Source organism: Tetranychus urticae, chromosome 2 (assembly GCF_039701765.1).
Source record: "Tetranychus urticae isolate SD_2017Ah chromosome 2, NJAU_TeUrti_SD_1.0, whole genome shotgun sequence".
NCBI classification, from domain to species: domain Eukaryota; kingdom Metazoa; phylum Arthropoda; class Arachnida; order Trombidiformes; family Tetranychidae; genus Tetranychus; species Tetranychus urticae.
This window is the reverse complement of record NC_142959.1, coordinates 27122961-27143686: the sequence shown is the minus strand read 5'-3', so window position 1 is coordinate 27143686 and position 20726 is coordinate 27122961. Positions and strand designations below refer to the sequence as shown.

At 35.1% G+C, this 20726-nt stretch overlaps 7 protein-coding genes across 10 annotated transcripts; 3 read left to right on the top strand and 4 right to left on the bottom strand.

The window, feature by feature from the left end:
• Window positions 1-1134: 1134 nt before the first annotated feature.
• Window positions 1135-8529, top strand: Arms (Ankyrin repeat-rich membrane spanning). 3 transcript variants are annotated; one of them, XM_015927046.3, is made up of 14 exons: window positions 1135-1401; window positions 1897-2067; window positions 2148-2249; window positions 2314-2412; window positions 2492-2689; window positions 2763-2861; window positions 3622-3918; window positions 4003-4101; window positions 4167-4265; window positions 4346-4883; window positions 4948-5247; window positions 5317-7203; window positions 7322-7447; window positions 8302-8529. In XM_015927046.3, exons 2-14 carry the CDS (start codon window positions 1897-1899, stop codon window positions 8343-8345), a joined length of 4059 nt encoding a protein of 1352 aa, XP_015782532.1. In that variant the 5' UTR covers window positions 1135-1401; the 3' UTR covers window positions 8346-8529. The 3 variants fall into 3 exon arrangements, with proteins under 3 accessions (XP_015782532.1, XP_015782533.1, XP_025016169.1); XM_015927047.3 differs by lacking the exon at window positions 1135-1401 and adding an exon at window positions 1523-1643; XM_025160401.2 differs by lacking the exons at window positions 1135-1401; window positions 1897-2067; window positions 2148-2249; ... (1 more) ...; window positions 2492-2689; window positions 2763-2861 and adding an exon at window positions 3149-3240.
• A 292-nt stretch (window positions 8530-8821) lies between these two features.
• Window positions 8822-11319, top strand: LOC107360400 (uncharacterized). 2 transcript variants are annotated; one of them, XM_089267650.1, is made up of 2 exons: window positions 8822-9002; window positions 9375-11319. In XM_089267650.1, exons 1-2 carry the CDS (start codon window positions 8912-8914, stop codon window positions 11162-11164), a joined length of 1881 nt encoding a protein of 626 aa, XP_089123776.1. In that variant the 5' UTR covers window positions 8822-8911; the 3' UTR covers window positions 11165-11319. The 2 variants fall into 2 exon arrangements, with proteins under 2 accessions (XP_089123776.1, XP_015782534.2); XM_015927048.2 differs by having other exon boundaries at window positions 8823-9002; window positions 9426-11319.
• Window positions 11320-11608: 289 nt separating this feature from the next.
• On the bottom strand, window positions 11609-13910 carry LOC107360401 (uncharacterized). The gene is made up of 2 exons (XM_025160403.2): window positions 12685-13910; window positions 11609-12345 (listed from the first exon to the last, which is right to left on the bottom strand). The coding sequence occupies exon 1, from the start codon at window positions 13879-13881 to the stop codon at window positions 12691-12693; it is 1191 nt and encodes a 396-aa protein (XP_025016171.1). The 5' UTR covers window positions 13882-13910; the 3' UTR covers window positions 11609-12345; window positions 12685-12690.
• Window positions 13911-14495: 585 nt separating this feature from the next.
• Window positions 14496-15531, bottom strand: LOC107360567 (THUMP domain-containing protein 1). Its single transcript, XM_015927248.3, has one exon. It carries the CDS (start codon window positions 15475-15477, stop codon window positions 14530-14532), a length of 948 nt encoding a protein of 315 aa, XP_015782734.2. The 5' UTR covers window positions 15478-15531; the 3' UTR covers window positions 14496-14529.
• Window positions 15532-15866: 335 nt separating this feature from the next.
• On the bottom strand, window positions 15867-16411 carry EloB (transcription elongation factor elongin B). The gene has a single exon (XM_015927249.3). The coding sequence runs from the start codon at window positions 16324-16326 to the stop codon at window positions 15955-15957; it is 372 nt and encodes a 123-aa protein (XP_015782735.1). The 5' UTR covers window positions 16327-16411; the 3' UTR covers window positions 15867-15954.
• Window positions 16412-16671: 260 nt separating this feature from the next.
• On the top strand, window positions 16672-18761 carry LOC107360566 (peptidyl-prolyl cis-trans isomerase D). The gene is made up of 7 exons (XM_015927246.3): window positions 16672-16922; window positions 17019-17156; window positions 17399-17505; window positions 17595-17789; window positions 17851-17973; window positions 18046-18242; window positions 18316-18761. The coding sequence occupies exons 1-7, from the start codon at window positions 16850-16852 to the stop codon at window positions 18590-18592; spliced, it is 1110 nt and encodes a 369-aa protein (XP_015782732.1). The 5' UTR covers window positions 16672-16849; the 3' UTR covers window positions 18593-18761.
• On the bottom strand, window positions 18637-20548 carry LOC107360565 (proteasomal ubiquitin receptor ADRM1). Its single transcript, XM_015927245.3, has 4 exons — window positions 20212-20548; window positions 19556-20137; window positions 19210-19485; window positions 18637-18969 (listed from the first exon to the last, which is right to left on the bottom strand). Exons 1-4 carry the CDS (start codon window positions 20429-20431, stop codon window positions 18869-18871), a joined length of 1179 nt encoding a protein of 392 aa, XP_015782731.1. The 5' UTR covers window positions 20432-20548; the 3' UTR covers window positions 18637-18868.
• Window positions 20549-20726: the final 178 nt, after the last annotated feature.

Genomic DNA, 20726 nt, shown 5'->3' with positions numbered 1-20726 from the left:
TATCGACTTCAAACGCTTAAATGATTTAATTATTGATTTGAAACTTGGATAATTTATTGCTCATCTTATTGAATTGTCTAGAAATCAACTTAAACATATTCAGTGTAGTTACTTAAACCATTTTAAAAATTGATTTCAACCCATTGTGACCGTTTTCAACTTTACTCTTGTGTTAACTGTGTGTAAATGCTTATGTCAATGCCATGTTGAACCAATTGTTAAATATAGCTGTTACTTCACTAATGGATTATTGATTTACTATCTTAATCAGTAATAACGATTACTACATGAGTTTATATTGAAGGATCAATTATCATAATTTACAAGAAACTGGCTTATAGATCGTAACAGAGTTGAAGAAAAATGATTAGGAAAAGATTTAAGTGTACATCTTTTGGTCTCATGTAAGATTGTTAAAGTTTAATGACTTTTTTGCCCTTTTTTGCTATACAAAGGAACAGTAAAGATACAGTTATTGAAAAAAGGCAATTCAATTGCAACGAGATTCAATTAAATGTAATAAAAGAAGTGCAAGGAAACCCTAACCAGATAGAATTGACAAAAACTGTGAACACGACAGTTCAAAGATAGACACTTTACAAATCAAGATTCATTGATCAAGATTCTAAATCAACATTTAATCTCGGTTTATTGATTTACATCGCCAGTATCAAAATTATTTCATCATAAACACAATATTGACTTACCCAGCTTTATAAACTGGTAAGCTCAGCTGATATTAGCTTATTTGATTGTTTATCAATTGGAAAAATCGGTTAAATAATTATTAAACCAATAAAATTGATCATAAACGGTCACACATGATGAAAAGCCCGAAAATTGTGAGGTAAACATGATAAAAAATTCATTATCTGAAAGATGATAGCATACAAAATGGAAACTTTACGTGTAAAAACAAATCTCTTTTTTAATTGTTGAAATGAAAATGTTGATAGGAATCAGCATTTACAAACTTGATCACTTAGCAATTTAAGCATATGATTAATTAGCTTGGTAGATTATAAATAAGAAATAACATTCAAGATCTTCTTACAATAAAGCCAGACAATCACGATAAATGTGGGAAAAATAGATGCAGAGAGAGACTGTCTAAAAATCAGAGAGAAAAAAATCATGCTCTGTCTATTTTTTGATTCTATGGTTTTTCACTTACAGTTTTTGTATCAATTTGATTATCTAGCTAGGTTATTAATTGTCAGCCAATAATCTTAATGGTCTAGTCATTTCGCATCTTTTTTTATCCCTTCAAGTTATCTTGACAACATTTAGTGTCTATGATTTACTTACAAATTAATTTATACCATTCAACAGTGTTTTTTTGCTCCATGTACCATAAAATTCGATGTATAGTGTTGTTCACCTTCACGCTTTGAACTTAAGGTAAATGTATCTCCTGATGTTTTGATTTTTCCTTTCTTCTGTGCAAATTATTGAATCTATTTACTCTAGTGATTGTGTAAACGTTTCCAATTACGTCCTTAGGATATATCTTTGCATCTTCGTTAATCGCAGCCTATCTACCCATTGACCTGAACTTATTGTATAACATATTAATCCAACATGATTTAATGATGATAGGGCGGGAAGATCTATCACTGGATTGATTGGAATATTCCTTTACCGTGTGTGTGCTTTTAGTGCGGTTCTCAGTATATTCTCTTCTCCCTGCATTCACCTCTTTTCCCTCTCTTTCACCCTAATCTCAAATCTCAGAATAATGATTGAGTTTATTAATTCATTCTCAATCAATTTATCCATCTCTAAGAGTGTTGGCTTTGTTAACTCGTTATGTTTGCCTTTAGTTGATCCAACATAAAAATGATGGAGACTACCTTTTCTCGCAAACCTTCTAAATACATGACTTCTCTATTGCAGATGGTCAAGAAAAAAGATGGCAAATTACGATTTAAATCAAGTGAAACCCAAGCCGTTCTGGTCATATCCGGATATTTCAGTGATGCCCGAGAGCTGATTGAAAATGAAAGGAATGACGAACTCATCAGTTTACTTGACGAAGGTAGACTCGGTGTCAATGATGTTGGCGAGGTTAGTCTTTCGAATCGAAGACTCTGGTTTTATTTTTTTTAATTAACGCTGTTGTTTTATCAATGTGTATCAATTTCCAGGCTGGTGGCTCTAATCTCCTTATGGTCGCTGCAGAATGTGGTAATTTAAGGATTGTCCAGGAACTTATTAGGAGAGGAGCAGATCTCAACTATCAAGATTCGGTATGTTACATTTATTTTGATTTGACAATTTATAATTTGGCAACTAACTGTTTATTTTTTTCAGGATGACTGGAATGCACTCATAACTGCAACGAGGGAAGGCAATGTCGACATTGTTAGTGAATTATTGGAAGCTGGATCTGCTATAGACGCAACCGATATGGTGAGTTTTCAAGAATGCTTACTAATCAACATTGGGTCTATTTTCTGATTTATTTTTCTTCTTTATTAATATATCCTAGGGTGGCTGGACACCTCTGTTGTGGGCATCTTACAAAGGTTTTCTCGACATAGCCAAATTATTACTTAAGAAAGGAGCTTCTGCTAATGTTTTTGATAATAATAATATAACACCACTAATTTATGCTAGTGGAAGAGGTTTTCTTGAGATAACCATTATGCTACTTGCTCATGCAGCTAAACCTGATACTCCTGATAAGGTTTGTTTATTTTGTTAATGTGTATAATGAAGATTGTTTTAATCGATTCATCTCTTTACTTTTTTCTTTGCAGTATGGGACTACTCCTTTGATTTGGGCATGTAGAAAAGGTCATTTCGATATCGCTCAAAAACTTTTAAAGGCAGGGGCAACTGTTGATGCAACAGGAATGGTAAGATTATCGACAACTCTATTTCTCTACCAATTGCTCTTCCTTATATCACATAGAAGTTTTTTGAGTTTAATAAGAGCTCCAGACATTGAAATACTCTATTAGATGATACAAAATGTAAATTTATTCATTTGTTGGACTCATGTTTCTCTCGCTCGCAGCATCTCATTACTCTTTTGATTTTTCAACGTTATCAGGAAATTATTCCCATCTAGATATAATATTTTTACTCTCAGACTCATTTAATCTCTATTTATAAAAAAAATTTAGGCTCTCTTTTGAATGTCAACCGGAAAGTGCCGTTAAATATTCCTACCTGAAAAAGGATAGATTTGTTTACATTGATGCTCAAATTACGATTTTAATCTGATTTCAACAGGTAATTAATCAACTGATGATTATGCAACTCAAAGAATACTTCTACTAGCTCATTCTCTGAATTATCTATTTTTCACGTTTTTCTCTCACATGCCGTTGCATGATGATTTATAATGATATATGTAAATAGGTCAGAGTTTTGGAAGTAGCACATTTGCTAAGATATTGCTAAAATTATTCTCAGGTTTTAGTTACATTTCTTTATCACAAAATTCTGCAGAAGTTTCTTTTCATTAGTTTCTTTGGTCTGATTGCCATGTAATTAATCATCTCAAATGTCAATGAAAAACCTTAACAAGCAGCTATTTTCCTCGAATTTTATTTTGTTACTTTTTCTTGCCTTCTTTTTTGGTGACTACAATTTAACTCTTTTTTTCAATAGTATGGCTGGACTCCTTTGCTAGTCGCTGTCAGAGGCAATTATGAAAGTCTTGTAGATTTGTTGATAACTTACAAACCTAATGCAAACGCGTGTGATTCAGATGGTTTATCAGCTTTGATGATCGCTAGTAAAGGCGGTAATATCAATATTGTCAATGCACTTCTACGAATTAATTCTTACGTCAATCTTAGTGATCGTAACAATGATACTAGCCTAATCCATGCTTCTAAATCTGGATATGTTTTAATCGTTGAAGCTCTAATTAAAGCACACGCTGATGTTGATCACCATGGGGCTGTAAGTATTCAATCATGGATTTTGATTTTAGATTAGACTAAGCTTTATCTAATATCTTCTTTCCAATCTCTTTCGTTTCTAAAGGATAAAAAGACTGCTTTATATTGGTCCGTCGAAAAAGGACACGTTGAAGTTGTTCGTGCACTTCTCAAAGCAAACGCAAATTTGGAGCTTGCAAATGAGGTACATTGTTGTTATTTTCATTGAATTACCTTTTTATTAATCAATATTTTTTTCCAAATTTTTAGGACGGTGATACTCCATTATTAAAAGCAGTCCGTAGTCGTCGTTTACCGATTGTCAAAATGTTGATTGACAAGAAAGCAAAAGTCACAGCTTGTGACAAAGTGGGTATCAATTTAAATACCTTTTATTGGTTTTGCTATTTTTAGTGTTATACTTAACATTTTATGCATTTTTTATCCAGCACGGAGATACGGCGTTACACATTGCAATTAGAGCCCAGTCAAAGACAATTGTTGAGTTTTTGCTTCGAAATCCTCGTAATTCCCAATTACTTTATAAACCTAACAAACGAGGAGAAACTCCGTTCATGTTGGATAATACCCACCAAAAGCCAATTTTACCCACATTGTTTGGAGCAACTCCTTCTAGTCGTCGTGTTTTGGAAAAAGAAACACAGCTTGGATACGACCTTTATTCATCAGCGATAGCTAACTTACTTTCGGAGCCTACCCTTAAATTACCTGTATGTGTTGGTCTTTTCGCTAAATGGGGAAGTGGGAAATCATTTCTTATTGGCAAATTAAAAGATGATCTCATAACTTTTACACAAGATTGGAATATCAGTCCTACCTTTCGATTTTCTTGGCCTTTGTTTTGGGCTATCAGTATGCTTTCTGTCATTACCGGTGTAGGAACTCTTGTGGGAACTAATGGAAAACAGTATTTTTTCGGAATAATAACTGCAATTGGCATTTTCTTCCTGTGTTATTGTATATTTGGTAAGTCTATTCAAGAAGACTCAATTATTTTACGAAAGTTTTTAATAATTTAATTTTTCACCAGGAATTGTTTATTGTGGGCATTTACGCTATGACTGGTCAATAAGCTCAAACTTGAGAAGCCGTTTTGATAGAATTAAACTTATTATTCAAGTTTGCTTTGGTAATCCTCCAATAATCGATGCTGATCAAGTTTCGACTTTACCCGTCCACTTTCTTTTCACTGAGACTCCAATTAAAATATCTTCAGATTACAATGTTTCTCAATTAATTGGAGCTATTCTCAACTCTTTGTGGCAATCAATGGAAAATGAGCTTGGTCTATTACCTGTCCGTTTATTCAAAGTCTTTCATCCTAAACACGGTAAATTTGTCGTAAATGAGTAAACAATCAACATATGTTTCAACATTTTCTTTATTTTTTCTAATTTAGTATCTGGATTAACTTGGAGGTGGAGACGGATTTGTTTGGTGCCTACAATATTTTTGATTACCTTATCATTCTTTACTATAGCTGTTCTTTTAATTCTGTATTATGTAGATAAAACAGAGCCTTTCAAGTTACATCCCGTTCTCAGCTATATTCTGGTAGCTATTGCTAGTATCACTGGAGCTTGGATTGTAACAAATTTTATTGTGCCGTTTAAAATTGTTAAAGAACTTGTTTTCCATTCAAAAAAGAAAACTCGTGAAGAGCTTAAAAAAGATGTCCAACTAATGCAATCTTGTATAATGTGTTTGGATGCATTTATCGGAAAACGCCAAAGTCGCCTGGTCATAATTTTGGATGCATTGGAATCTATTTACGAATCAGAAAGATTAATATCATTTTTAGAAGGAATTAATGATTATTTCATCAACTTTCAAGTCATAAGTGCTAATCGTTCTGTGTCTCCTCCTTTTGTTGGTATCATGACGCTAGATCCACATCATCATGTTACAGCCAAATCGAAAGAATACTTAAAAACACTTGTCCATCTGCCATTTTATTTACAAAATTCTCAGCTTCGTAAAGTTAAAATTGCTCAACAAACTGTGCTCAGTAAACCTGATTACAGATCTTCTACGACATCTTTGGTTGAAGCAATTGCTGCAGCACCCATTCCTGCTCCAACCAAGGGATCTGGATCTGGTATCATTCGTTCCAAATCAAAAAAATTATCCAATTTAAAAGCAGCCGATTCCGTAATCAGCTTAAGTGGACATGGAGGAGAATCTCTAACGAAAGTCTTGCTTACAGATGATTACTTTAGCGATGTAAATCCTAAATCAATGAGACGAATAATGAACATTGTTTATATTCAAGGACGCCTCCTAAAGGCTTTCAATTTGGATTTTGACTGGCATAGACTTACTATTTGGGTCAACATAACTGAACAATGGCCTTTACGAGCATCAGCATTGATTGCTTACTGGGATATTACTGAAAATAAATACAATGATGATTCAATACCATTGAAATCTTTATATGATAAAGTTTCACCAATTTTACCCCAAGATCCAGCTCTTTTATCACGTGATAATGATGAGAAAAAGTTGAATATTTTTCTTTCTTATCGCCACAATTCTTTAACCCTTGGCGATCTCAAAACTTTTGCGCCTTTCACTATTAACTTGGATCCTTATCTCAGGAAAAATTTGACTGAAGCTTGGACTGACACAAATGCAATCCCCAATGAAGGACCTCGTATTGTAAGTACATCAAATGGTGAACGTAAAATATCAACTAGTACATTGATCCAACTAAGCTCGTCTGGAAATATATCTCCCCATAAACTTCAACTAATGTATCTTGGTGTTGATGGAGTGATTGCCATGTTGAAACAAATCGAATCCTTCGATCACTCACAAATTGAAAAGTATGGTAAAGCTATTCGCGACAATAATATAAATGGACGAGTGTTATCGAGTTGCTCTCCAGAAGATTTGAATGACCTTAAATTAATTTTAGGTTTTTCTTTTGGAGATTGGCTTTTATTTAAAAGTGTTCTTATCGATGGTCGTTTACCTGCACTGCCACCATCAGTTCAAGTATCTAGTGCCACTCCAACCTCTAATTTACCACAAAATTGTGACCATCAACTTCTTGAGGCACGTCATAAGACTAATTTAGAGAAACAGGTTACAATGGAAGAAGCAGCTCTTGCTAGTGCCGTTGTTATGGACTCGCCGATTGAAGAGGACAATGAAGATAATGATGAAGCATTGGCACAACAAGAAGTTGGCGTTCTTTACATTGGCAACGCCGGAATGAATAATCGAATCAGTCCTTCCATATCATTTGGCGATTCTGATTTATTAGGGAACAGCAGTAGAACAAGTAATTATCAAATTTTATTTCCATTGACTATTCATTATTTAAATATTTATTTTGTTTGTCATCTATCATTTAGTAATGTTTGATCTCTAACATTTGAATATTTTTTGTTTATTCACAGATCATACCATAGAAATCGAACCGGAACCTAATGATACTACTCCATTAGTATCACCATCGAAACACAGTATTTACTCATCCAGCTCATCATCTTCTTCATCAAAACGACATCCTCTCGAACGTCAAGGTATAATTGAACCATCTGAATCAATTGTGTGACGATCAATTTGAAAGTCTAATGTCCTTGATAATTTGTGTCGCTGATGCTAATTTGGTATTCCATGCAATGCTTTTACTTATTAATTCTCTTCCGCTTCTGAATCATCTCATTCAAATACTACGCCGTATTTGATCAACACAATCTGTTTTTCTCACTCTATATCTTTGGTTCATTATTTTTAACTCGTCAAATATCTGTTAGATAATTTAAATTTAGTTTATTTTAAATTTTATTTCGTTAAATTACGTCCAAAAATATCTTCTCACTGTTTTTTTTGTAAATTTATATTTGCTTAACGAACCAATGTTCAACGTAGACATTTACCCTTTAGTCTTTCCATTTTCTCAAACTATCCTGATAGTTTATTCATCTTTGATGAATCTCTAACCCTCGACAACATGAAATACAAATCAACTAATTTATACAAATATCGGTTACTTGTTGACCAATAACTATTATTGCAAATTGTAATTTATTGAAAAATCTTTTAGAGTAAAGATTTAATTTTTCAACTTGTTAAATTACAAGGAAAAACGCGAAAAACTGTAATATCAATGTTATACGATGATATTGTATTTTTGTTTGCTTACCCGTTAATTGATCTAAATGTCATATTTATACGTTTTATTGAACGCTTAAATCATTGATTTCTGTTTTTCCTATTATAATTATTGTGATTAATATCTTATTCTAATAATAATTGCTCATTTTTTCTCGCAAAAACTTGCTTCAACGTGAAGCAACCGACCTTTATTGAGATCATACTTTGATCAATAAAACAGTAACGCTGAAATCTCTTCTTTTATCTTAATTATGACCAGGTAAACCAGAATTGTCTGTCAAGTTTTACACCTCGGAATTGTAAACAAACAAACACTGATACCAACAATCAACTAAATAACGAATAAGAGAAAGACTAAAATCAATAAGATTTGAAAGGGTTGACAACAGCACAACAACAAAATTAAAGATACCTCAATGTTGGGGAAAAGGCACTCATGATTGTCAGTGTAACTTATTAATTTGGCAATAAAGATAAATAAAATGAAGCAAGCGTTAACAATTAAATTCACTCAAATTACATCTGACTAATGTTAGCCATTATTATTGGTGAGATAGATATTTTTTATGGTAACTCAATTACTCTATTAACAAGAAAAGATTTAAGGTTAGATTCAAGAAAAGAGCGGCTTTCTATTTCCAGTTAATTAAACTAATAAAACACATTCAAGTTTATCAATTGATCTTGTCATCAAAATTTTTCATCTGAATAACAGCGTCATTAGTTTTACTTCGCATTAGTGACAGCAAAATTTTATTAACTATATAAGTTTGAGCAAAACTTGTAGACCATTAATTGACAAGTTGATTTCAAGTGAAGTGTAAGAAGTTAAATAATATTGTTTTAAGTCAACTTGATTAAGAACCAAAATGAGTCTAAAGTTGATTTGTGTTGCTCTACTTTTAGTAGCACTTACATCGGAATCGTATGGAGCTAGTTTGGCCAATGTCCATATTTCAGGTAAGAAACATGAGGAATCTTCTTCCGACTCAGAGACCCGTTCCAAGTTTAGACACTGGAATGCTTCTCGCTCGACTCAGTTAGTGGGTGCAGTTAAGTCGCACTCATCCAAAGTATTAGACTCTGCGAATAGTGTAGCCGTTTCTGGTTTGAATCCTTTTGTGTTACCAGAACTTAGTTCTAGAGATTCGTATTTATCATTTTTGACTTCCTCTGCTAGACTTAACCAATTGTTGAGTTTATTGAAAGCAGACTCAGAAAATTCAGATAGTGATTCTTCAGCTAGCGAATCGTCGGACAGTTCAGATAGTGAATCTTCAGAAGATGAATCTAGCGAGGAATCGTCCGATTTGTCTGCTTCTGAACCATCAGCATATGAATCTTCTGGCTCTAAATCATCTGAGTCTCCTGAATCAATTGCAGCTCTAAGTGGCTCCTCCTCGTCATCATCGTCCTCGTCTTCTTCGTCTTCATCTGCCTCGTCTGGTTCTAATGCATCAGCATCTTCTGGATCGTCGGCTAGAGCAAAGGCCAACTCCCAAGCTGCTGCCTCTTCATCAGCTTCAGCAGCAAGTGCAGAGAAGCCCAATACTGAGAATACAGATGCACAACCAGCTGTAACCGCTGCTCCATCAACTCAATCGCCAACGACAGAAGCATCAGACGAGATTCCAGCAGAAAACTCAGGATCTCAAGGAGAAGAAGTTTCAGAGTCATCAGGATCTGATGATTCAGCTTCAGAATCTGCTGCCTCAGAGGCTTCAGCTTCAGACTCAGAAACTTCAGAAAGTTCGGCTTCAGAATCATCAGCATCGGAATCCGCCGCCTCAGAATCATCAGCATCCGAAAGTTCAGCTTCAGAAGCTTCAGCTTCCGAGTCTTCAGCATCAGAGTCTTCAGCATCTGAAAGTTCAGCTTCTGAATCCTCTGCAACTGAGTCAGCAGCATCGGAATCCTCCGCCTCAGAGGCTTCAGCTTCAGAGTCATCAGTCTCAGAATCAGAAGTTTCAGAAAGTTCAGCTTCTGAATCTTCAGCATCAGAATCTTCCGCCTCAGAGTCAGCAGCTTCAGAATCATCTGCATCTGAAAGTTCTGCTTCTGAGTCAGCTGCATCAGAATCTTCCGCTTCAGAATCATCAGCATCCGAATCCGCTGCTTCAGAGGCTTCAGCTTCCGAGTCCTCAGCCTCAGAATCTTCAGCATCAGAATCCTCAGCAACAGAATCCGCCGCCTCAGAGGCTTCAGCTTCCGAGTCAGAAACATCAGAAGCTTCAGCCTCAGAATCATCAGCCTCAGAATCATCAGCATCCGAATCTTCCGCCTCAGAATCGTCAGCTTCTGAAAGTTCAGCCTCAGAATCATCAGCATCTGAATCCGCCGCTTCAGAGGCTTCAGCATCAGAATCAGCATCATCCGAAAGCTCAGCCACAGAAAGCTCAGCATCAGAATCCTCCGCCTCAGAGTCTTCAGCTTCAGAGTCCTCTGCTTCAGAATCAGCAGCATCTGAATCCGCCGCTTCAGAGGCTTCAGCATCCGAAAGCTCAGCATCAGAATCTTCCGCCTCAGAATCGTCAGCTTCTGAATCATCAGCATCTGAATCCGCCGCTTCAGAGGCTTCAGCATCCGAAAGCTCTGCATCAGAATCCTCTGCTTCTGAAAGTTCAGCCTCCGAAAGCTCAGCTTCTGAATCTTCAGCATCAGAATCTTCCGCCTCAGAGTCCTCTGCTTCAGAATCAGCAGCATCTGAATCCGCCGCTTCAGAGGCTTCAGTATCCGAAAGTTCAGCTTCAGAATCCTCTACCTCAGAAGCCACTGAACCTGCCACTGAGCCTGCCACCACTGAACCTGCCGCCACCGAGCCAGCTACATCAGACTCTTCTTCTGACGCCCCTCAAACCATAATCATTATTATTCCTACAACAACAACCGTCGCTCCAACAACTACTCAAGCTCCAATCGTATGCCCACAAGTTTCCGAAGAAGAATTGGTGACCTACGATGGTTTATATGCCGACAAAGCTAATTGTTCAATGTTCTGGCAATGTTCAAATGGTGTCCCCTTCCACAAATCCTGTCCACCAAACACAGTCTTTGACACCGCTACAAACGTCTGTAATCATCCTTGGTTAACCGATAAGTCTAAATGTGAATATTACCCATAAAGAAATGTATTGTAAAACAATCGTTTTAAGCAAAATGTTTTTATTGAATCACAAGTAATAATGTAATCCGCGAGAAAAATTATCTTAGTAAAACTAGATTTGTTTTGATCCTATCCCACAAAGTCTGTTATTAAAAAAATGATATTTTCAATGAATCCGAAAGTTTTCACCAGTAGAAGGTAAATATTAAAATAAAGGTTATTCATGAAGAGTATATCACTGGTTTGGCTAGTGAAATAATCAGTCAACATTTGATGTGAATTGAAAGTTAGAATGAACATTCTTTTGATGCATTTTACTAAATTAATTTCAAATTGGACTAAATCATGAAAATAAGATCTCATTATCAATCATCTTGGTGAAAGCTCATGATAGATGGAACATTTGATCATAAAGTTGTATCTATCAATCAAGTTGATCGTGAAAATTCATTCGATACTAAAATTAAATAAAATTGCATTTATTTTGGTACAGCGCGAAAGTTCAAGAATAATCGAATGCAATTTTCATTTTTGAATTAATGAAATGTTTTGGTAACAATCAAGATTAATAATCAGCTTGAGCACCTAAAAAATTTATATAATTATTAACAAATTTTTAATTAGACTGAATTATTTAACGAAATTATCATTGAAATATGCTTATTGCATTATTTTAGTCCATCAGTGTAGTAGTAATGAGTAAATAAGCTAAATTGAATCACCAAAATAAATAATCATAGACTAGGCGAGATTAATGAAGATGTAGAGGGAGATGATGATGATAATGAAGGTGGAAAAGAGTCTGAGAAACGTGTAAATATTAGAAAAGCTGATGAGCAACGCAATCAAAATATATAAATTCAAGTGTCGTACTCAAACTCAACTTTTGCTTCTGAATAATCAATCTCACGAGATGGAGAGAGTCGTCAAAGACACATGAAAAATAAACAAGTCGGGTAAACAATTATCTGGATCGATTCCAGTCACAAAAGCTTTACCACCATCACCAAATGAATCAGATGAACCAATATTCATTTCATCAACAATTGTGTTAACAGATAATATGTTTATCAAAACAAATTTGTTTTCAATAATCCTTTGCCATCCTCTTTCTCAGGTGGGAATAATGAACAATTGATTGAAATGATTGCGTCAGTTTACCAAGTAGTCCAGTTTCTCCAGATGAAACACAAGTTCTAACTTAATTTTCAAAAAGTAGAAATTAATGTTATCAATCACATCAACTGATGAAACTAAGTCAGTTATGGTAAAATGATCAAAGTTAATCTCAAGTATTAACAACTTAGTCTGTTGAAGTTGATAGAACAAAGCTATACAAATGAAGACAAAATTGAAACTAAAAAGCCAATTAATGATTCAAAAAATGATCTTATTTAAACTGAGCATTTTGAATCAAACTGGAGAGAGGTTACAGATCAAATTATTGGTACTTGGATTGATTCGCAAGATAGTGAAACAGGTAATTCGTAGAGATAGTCGGATAAAATTGATGAAAAAAGTTTGCTGATCATAAATTACCGAAATTCAATAAGTAAACTTGGTTCCCAATGAAGCAGTCGAGGCAATTTGAGGTTGTGTTTGATCAAAAATCGGCCATTTAAGAGGATCAACGATTGTCCGCAGTTTTGTTCCATCTTCATTAAATTCGACTTTATCTGATCCTCTCAGAGCATCCAAGACCAATGCTACCTCAGTGGTTAATGCTTTGACTCGATGAAATGATGCGATTAGAGAAATAGGAAGGTAGCCTTCTTCATCCATTTTACGTCGAAGGAAAAAATCACGTTGCAAGTTTTCTTCACTAAAATAATATTCAATTTGCGATTTTATCAACTTCTTTAACACATTAGGGTCCTGTAAAGCAGTAGTGGTTACTGCGGCGGCATATGGAGAAAAGAAAGCTGCTGTAGGCACAAAAGTAGTTGTAGTTGGAACAATAGCTGGTGAGACAAAAGCAGCAGCGACTGCTGCTGGTGTTGGTGGACCTAAAGTAGGTGATATTAAACCAATATCAATCTCTGGCTCATTAGAAATAGCTGCATCAGAGATTGGTGAATAATCAACATAATAGGCGATATCGGCAGGAAAATCTTCATGATTTGGAGTAATGCGACCTGGATCATAGCCACGATTTGAGCGTCCACCGCCACCACGGTGTGTTGGTCCACTAGATCCAGGACCAATGTTACCTCCCCCACTGTTACTTGGATTTGATTGTGAAGATAGACCACCTCTACCCCTACCACGTCCTCGACGACCTCCACGAAATCCTTTGTCCGACGAAGAAGGCGCTGAAGAAACTGTATTAATCCTATTATTGTTTAAAGCTTGAAGCATGTTATCACCATATTTTTTGCTGCTGGTAGCTCCGCCATTTGGAACTTCTGATGATTGTGAGTTATCTAAGTTGATAGAATCTTTTCTGTGGTTCCTCGAAGGTCGTGGTCGTCTTTCAGGCTTACTGGTTGGTACTTCTAATTCCAAAGGTCTCCATTTGTTTTTGGAACCTTTCTTAGCTCCTTGAGTTGTTGTCGTAGTGTTTGTTACAGATGAATCGATCTCTCCCCCCTTATTGATAATACTGGCTTGCAATGAAGGTTTAGCACTTGCACATTCAACACTTGTTTCGTCATTAGTTGTTACGACGGCTTCACCCGGTGTTGGCCAATCTTTATCATTAAAGTTGTACTTTATTAAATTATCCTTTAACTCCATAGCTGCATTGCACTATTGACGAATCAAAAACCAGCAAGTGCCATTCTTCTTTACCTAACCATTACCACGACCAGTTGCCACCGCAACCATTTCCATTTCCGATTGGTTGCTAAGGGCTGCTTTCAACCATTGAAGTTCAACCGCTCATTTTGAAAACTTGTTTTGATAACAACATTTTAAAATGCTTTTAACACGCGATTCAAAATAATCATTTAATCTTCTTAAACTCCTCTATCCATTCTAGTTAATTCTCAAGCCCAATGTTGAAACTTTACTTACCCTTAATATACTCTACGAGAAAACCTGATTCAGATTATATTTTCACGTTTCTTCAGGTCAACACTTGATCTCAGTAAATATGGATAAAGCATTTCTCTTAAAGCCATTTTCCATTCATCTTACAATACAGCTAAAATATGCATAGAGATAGTCTGTTAATTGAGCATTTCTTTTGTTTCTTTGTTTACACAGCATTCTAATTTTTGGACGCTAAGATAAGTTTGAAATAATGTTTGTTAGATAAATGGATTTGCTGAAACGAAATTTGCATTAGACTTTAATAAAAGACGAAATGGCGCGAAACCTTGTGTAGTTGAAGAATTTAAGAAATGAAGTAAAATTTTGAAACATGAAATTTATTACGAACACTTATTTCTTTTTATCTTGGATCTTTCCAGTTCCAGTTCCAGTTCCTATAGAGGGTGATTTTTCTGCCTCTCCTGATTCATCTTTATTCTCATTTTTGATATCCTCAGAAGCTTGGGTTGAGCTGCCTCGGGCTAAAGTGTACTCAACAGGATTGTACTTCTTAAGCTGGTTAAAATTTGAAAGAATGGAAAAACAACAAAACTTATTTACTATATTAACCACAATGGTCAATTTAGCATTATCAAAGTCAGGAGTCCATTTTTCCCTCTTCTCAGCAACTGCATCCCCAATAGCCTGTATAATTTCCTCTCGGGTAATACCGTCATGGGCGCGTACTTTTGGTATAATATAATAACTTGCTTCCTCTGGTTGGTTTTCCAGCAAATTCATGCATGTTTTCTTGATTGTTTCAATATGAGCACTGCATGTAGTAATAACTGGAAGCATCTTTAGACAAAATTTTACATTTGTAGTCGAATTGTTTTTTATATCATCAAACATGCGGCTAACAATGGCATTTGGATCTAATGAATTTTCCTTTGCTTCTATAAAGATGACATTATGAGTTTTAGTAGTGAGTTGGTTGAAGCGTCTTCGGACTTCTTTCAATTTATCAACTTCCTTTGCAAGCTCCTTATCCAGCTCGATGTCCTCAACCTTGACTGCTTTATTTTCACCCGTTTCTTTCTTAATCGAAACATCTTCATTGGATCCGCTGTTTTTGGCCGCTAATTCCAGATCCTCCAATTCTTCAGTATACTTATTCAAAAGTTGGTATGCTTCTCTCACAGCATGATTCTCACTTTTATTGCAGCTAACTAAAAAACCTTTGACACCTTCCTTGAATGGAGTAAACTTTGTCCGTTTATTTGTAAATGATTTGTAATAATTTTTTTTACGTTTTTGACCTTTACCACCATGGGTATCAGATTTGGATGCACCAGACATATTAAAATCACAAAATTTAAAATAAATATACAAGAGAACGAGATGTTTATTTGAGTGTATTAAGCATGCCATACAAATGACTGAACAGTTTTACAGATTGATAACCTGTACTGCCCCCTGGTGTGGTCATATTGGCGTCTCAAGCCTTATTTTTATATTAATTTAGCTTAATGTTATATTTACTGTCATCTACCAGATAAGGTCACTACCTGGGAATAGCTTATGTGCACAGCAAGTCTATTAATCGAGCAAATTAATTTCAATTAAAACTTTCCTTATAGGACATGTAAACAAAAAGGTTTTGTGGGCTATTGATTAATCTAGTGACATTATTTGGTAGATGACAGTACATGAAATATTCAATTAGGAAAAAAAAGGATGACAAATAATTCAATTAGTGGAGTTCATCTCTCGCAAATTTATTAATTTCAAATCATAATGTTCACGGGAAGTTCCAAAGATGCTGTAGAAATTAAGTTAATGTTGTTCAAGTGGTAATTGAGATGGAGCATTGTCAGGGGTTTTCATTACGTCAGGTAGCTCAGGAGGAGTAGATAAAGGGGTTATTTCGTGTTTCTCAAATTTGTTTGAGTCACTTGAGTTGAATTCTCTGAAAGCAAGGCCAATCGTTGCTGGCGATTGAGCCTTAGCCGTAGCATCATTTATGTAATATTCGCTGAGGCATCTATTGTCTTCCAAAATTTCATCATTGTAGTAAAGTCGTTGATCCTCGACATCGACTTTGGTAATACCTGCGATCATCTTCTTGATCTCCAATACTGTAGTATTCTCTTTACAATCCAAGAAAATAGTTGTCTTTCTACGACGAACCATGAGGAAAACGGACATCTTGATGGTTAGCACTGAACTCGTTGGCGACTGATTTTAAATAAACAATAGAAAAATGAAATGAACAAAAAAAGGTAACTGCAGAGAGAAACAAAATGATGATTGTTTTTAACTCTAGTATAGTTTAAAGATCTGGTAACCATAGAAGAAAGAGTAACAATAAATTCTCTTGAAGAGACTGCACGAGGATCAAAGAGGAGGCTCCTCTTTGGTCTACACGTTAGTCAGCGGCATCTAATGATGATTAGAATAACAACTAACCGGTTACTCGGTCTAAAAACGATGTAACCGGTTACTTTTCCTCCTTCACTAAACAAATCATCGGTTACCCGTAACCGTCTCAGCTCTACTGTTATGGTTATTGTCTTTTAGTACGACCCTCGTTAATTAAATAGTTGAGGATGGACCAAACTTTTGAAATGGAGTGTTCTAATTTTTGCTTTCCTTTGTTTACTCCGGTGCATCCTATCGTTAAAGCAGCTATTCATCGCAAGTCTTGATTTTGTATTATAATTTCATAGAAATGAATAACGAACAACTTGATTTGGCAAATGGAACCTTCGTTTATCTTGATGTTGCCATCTCTGATGAAAAGGGTAGGTCAACTGAAAATTAGCTTCATACTTGATAATTTATCTACTCATATAGTTTTAATTCTGCAACTCATATTTTATATTTTATTCTTCATGCAGTTGGAAGGATTGTGATTGAGCTATTTGACAAGATACTGCCACGGACTTGCGAAAATTTTCGAGCATTGTGTACAGGTGAACGTGGAACCTCAAAAAGTGGTTATAATTTGTGTTACAAAGGAGTAGAGTTTCATAGAGGTAAAAATGCACATTTATTTTATTCATATTGTTGTTACTTTAAAGAGGTGAAAATAGATGAGAATTGGCGTCTCAATCGGTGGCAAGTGCACAGTTCTCACAGCGAAACTTGCACATGGTTGATTGGGAACAGTTGCAGGAACAGCCTCGATAAGAACTGACTAAACTTGCGACTTAATACCGAAACTCGGATCATCACAATATTAAGATTTTATTTTCTATTTTTTCCATACATCATTCAGTTGTCAAAAATTTCATGGTCCAAGGTGGAGACTTTGAGAATAATGATGGAACTGGCGGTGAAAGTATTTATGGACCTAAATTCGATGATGAAGGATTCACAATCGCGGTAATCATAGCAGTTTTAATTTTGAGAGTTGATAATTTATCTAAATGCTATCTAAGATGACTCTCATTTTTTTATTTTTCAATCGACAGCATGACAAGCCTGGAATTGTCAGCATGGCGAATAGTGGACCTAACACAAATGGATCTCAATTTTTTATCACCACTGTACCTGCAGATCATTTAGATAATAAACATGTTGCTTTTGGCCAAGTTCGCAAAGGAATAAAAATCGTACACATGATTGAAGATCTTCATACTAATCCAGATACAGAAAAACCTATTGAGGTGAGTTTTTAACCAGCTTATTCCTTCAACCTTAATATAATTTCTCAATTTTTATCAATAGCGTGTCTTGATCATTGATTGTGGTCAATTGAAACCTGGTCAAGATTTAGGATTGGGGCCAGATGATGGAACTGAAGATGTTTATCCTCCGTTTCCAGAGGACTCGGATTTAGATCCCAACAATGTAAGTTTGATTAAGAGCAGTTAGTCAAATGAAGTTATTTGTCTAATAACTTTGATTATTGTCAATTGACAGATTGATTCATTCATCCGAGCTGCGGAAAAAATGAAAGCTGCAGGAAACAAGTTTTATATGAAAGAGGCTTTCACCACGGCTTGTTCAAAATACGCAAAAGCTTTAAGATACTTGAATAAATTACACGACGAAGACAAGATGAATAAAGAAGATGAAAAAAGAGTTACAGAACTCCAATTTCAATGTCTCCTCAACAGGTAATTTAATATTAAGCTTGATAATTCTATTTAAAAGACTTGCAATTCAATTTCATTTTTTGCTTTTTACTAGCACTGCTTGTAAAATCAAACTGAAGCGCTATAACGAAGCCTTGATTGATTGTGATGAAGCTCTTGATTTGGAACCAGAAAATATTAAGGCACTTTTCAGAAAAGGACAAGCATTACATGGTATTCGTGATTATGAAGCTGCCCTCAAATCGTTGAAGCGAGCTCAAAAATTATCTCCAAATGAAAAGGCAATCCAAGCAGAGTTAGCAGCCGTTCTTGGTGAAATGGAATCTTACCGAGCAAGGGAGAGGCAAGCTTATGCAAAACTTTTTGCATAATTCAATCGAACAACTTTCACAATAACTTATTTCATGTCATAAAATCTTTTCATTTTTTGTTCATTGTTTTGTCGTTTCTCCTGCAATTATTTATTATACAAGTTAAACATTTATTTTGAACCGATCATTTTTTGAATAAATTAATGCCAGAAGTTTCGAAAATCCTGAACTGAATTGATGAGCAAAATAATCATTGAAATCTTCGGGACAATAAATTTTTCTTTGAATTACTTTATTATAAACTGGGTGACCAGGAATAACCGCCGTACTTTCTTACTAATCAAGGGCCATTTCTGTATCTTCTTTCTTTTCCTCTTTTTTATCACCTTGATTTTTTTTCTCTTCTTCTTCCAGCACTTTAACAAAAGCTTCCAGATCTATAAAAGAAAAGGTAAGGGTTAATATATATTTAAACATTAAGACAGAGTTGAACAAAATGCAGATACACAATTCATAAAACATTTCAATTTTTTCGTGAGAAATTATCAAACAAAATTGATACGTAAACTAAGAGGTATCGTTGAAATGTTAGAATCGGCAATCTAATTACTGCATGAAATTCTTGAAGCCACTCATACGAGTACTCTCATTACAAATGAATATGTAGAATAATTTACCTCCTTTATTGGCGGCTTCAATACAAGCCGGGCTAAGACCAAATTGATGTAAAAGGGGTCCAAGTTGACCGGATTGCAAGGCCATTCCGAATTTATTCAATGCTTGTTGAAATTGTGGAGACTGAAGCGTTGAGGATACTTGTTCATTTAATGTTATGGACGTTGATGCAGACTCTGCAGTCTCTGTGGGGGGAAGTCGTTCTTTAACTCCTTTCATAAACTCTTCGTTTGCAAGAAGAGTTTGTAAAGCTTCAGATTTGATTATGGAGGATAATGCTGTTTAGGAAAGATAATAAAAATTTTATTAGAATAAGCTTTGATTATAAAATTGATTAAACAAATTCACCTTTAATTTCCCCTTTATCCTGTTGATCTCCTTTAGGTACGGATAAACCAGAAATAATTGATTGTAGGTCACCCAATTGAATACGAGGCTGAGAACTTCCAGAAGAACTAGTATTTGTCGCAGTAGCTTCAGATGCAGTCCTAGATGCTGATTGCTCTACGTCCCCTACACGATTAAGACTGGATGAATTAGCACCAGTCCCACTGAGCACGGAGCTAATTCCTGATCTGTGTGGCCTAGATGAAAGGCCAGACGAATTTTGCATGCCTATCATTTGCATCAACTGCTGTGGGTTTATATTATTAAGTAAATTCTGGAACTCAGACTCTCGAAGAGATCCTAGTTCAGCTAAACTACCAAGACTACCAAGGCCTCCAGATAATGATGGACCTCCAGAAGAACTTCCTCTTGATCCTGGAGTGGGTGGATTGTTTAGATATTCATTTATCTTTTTACAGAAGTCATCATCTTTGTCTGAGCTAGGCTCTTGCATCCAGTAAAAACATCTTTTCGATGTTTTAAATTTTAAAACAAAAACTCGACCTGTTGTACATTGTGGAACCTTTTTAAACTCCGCATCGTCTGTAGAAAAATAAAATAAACATTAACATGAAATATTTCACGTCATCTACAAAATATTCATTTGTTAAACTTGCCTGGAAACAGAATGAGATCATCTTCAGTAACACCAGTTTGACGATCTTTCCAACAGAAATGCATCAAATTATCATCACTTTGATGCAGATAAACCAATCCTTTCCTTTTAATTGGAGTGACAGTTGAACCATTCATAGTCATTTTACCAGCTTTGAATTCAACAAGATATTTTGACTGTTGTTGGCTATTACCATTACCGAATAAAAACGGTTGAGACATTGTGGGTATAAAGTAAAAACAAATTAGCTACTAAACACAATTAACTATTGATTATTCAAAATGATTGTTCAAAAAAGCTTATAAAAGATTGTTTGGGAATTTTGCGTTGTTGAGAAAAATGAAGAATCATCGGCTGTATGGATGGATTTAACTACGAGGGGTTTTATTCTAATTACAAGCCGCTAACAAAAGCCAATGAATTTTTTAATCCAGTAAAGGCTGAGATAATGAGACTCGATTTATAAACTCAATTTCATTGCGATTTCTTTAATTATTAATTAAACCACTCTTCGCT

What these genes read in the sequence shown, in the direction of transcription:
- Arms (XM_015927046.3), top strand. Translation starts at nt 1,897, where the DNA reads ATGGTCAAGAAAAAAGATGGCAAATTACGATTTAAATCAAGTGAAACC. An exon ending in CTATAGACGCAACCGATATG is followed by an intron (nt 2,413 to 2,491) that starts GTGAGTTTTCAA and finishes AATATATCCTAG; the next exon opens with GGTGGCTGGACACCTCTGTT. An exon ending in AGTCTTTCATCCTAAACACG is followed by an intron (nt 5,248 to 5,316) that starts GTAAATTTGTCG and finishes TTTCTAATTTAG; the next exon opens with TATCTGGATTAACTTGGAGG.
- LOC107360400 (XM_089267650.1), top strand. Translation starts at nt 8,912, where the DNA reads ATGAGTCTAAAGTTGATTTGTGTTGCTCTACTTTTAGTAGCACTTACA. An exon ending in GGCCAATGTCCATATTTCAG is followed by an intron (nt 9,003 to 9,374) that starts GTAAGAAACATG and finishes CTGAACCATCAG; the next exon opens with CATATGAATCTTCTGGCTCT.
- LOC107360401 (XM_025160403.2), bottom strand. Translation starts at nt 13,881, where the DNA reads ATGGAGTTAAAGGATAATTTAATAAAGTACAACTTTAATGATAAAGAT.
- LOC107360567 (XM_015927248.3), bottom strand. Translation starts at nt 15,477, where the DNA reads ATGTCTGGTGCATCCAAATCTGATACCCATGGTGGTAAAGGTCAAAAA.
- EloB (XM_015927249.3), bottom strand. Translation starts at nt 16,326, where the DNA reads ATGTCCGTTTTCCTCATGGTTCGTCGTAGAAAGACAACTATTTTCTTG.
- LOC107360566 (XM_015927246.3), top strand. Translation starts at nt 16,850, where the DNA reads ATGAATAACGAACAACTTGATTTGGCAAATGGAACCTTCGTTTATCTT. An exon ending in TGCCATCTCTGATGAAAAGG is followed by an intron (nt 16,923 to 17,018) that starts GTAGGTCAACTG and finishes TTCTTCATGCAG; the next exon opens with TTGGAAGGATTGTGATTGAG. An exon ending in AGGAGTAGAGTTTCATAGAG is followed by an intron (nt 17,157 to 17,398) that starts GTAAAAATGCAC and finishes TACATCATTCAG; the next exon opens with TTGTCAAAAATTTCATGGTC.
- LOC107360565 (XM_015927245.3), bottom strand. Translation starts at nt 20,431, where the DNA reads ATGTCTCAACCGTTTTTATTCGGTAATGGTAATAGCCAACAACAGTCA. An exon ending in TGATCTCATTCTGTTTCCAG is followed by an intron (nt 20,138 to 20,211) that starts GCAAGTTTAACA and finishes ATTTTTCTACAG; the next exon opens with ACGATGCGGAGTTTAAAAAG. An exon ending in TGAAGCCGCCAATAAAGGAG is followed by an intron (nt 18,970 to 19,209) that starts GTAAATTATTCT and finishes TTTCTTTTATAG; the next exon opens with ATCTGGAAGCTTTTGTTAAA.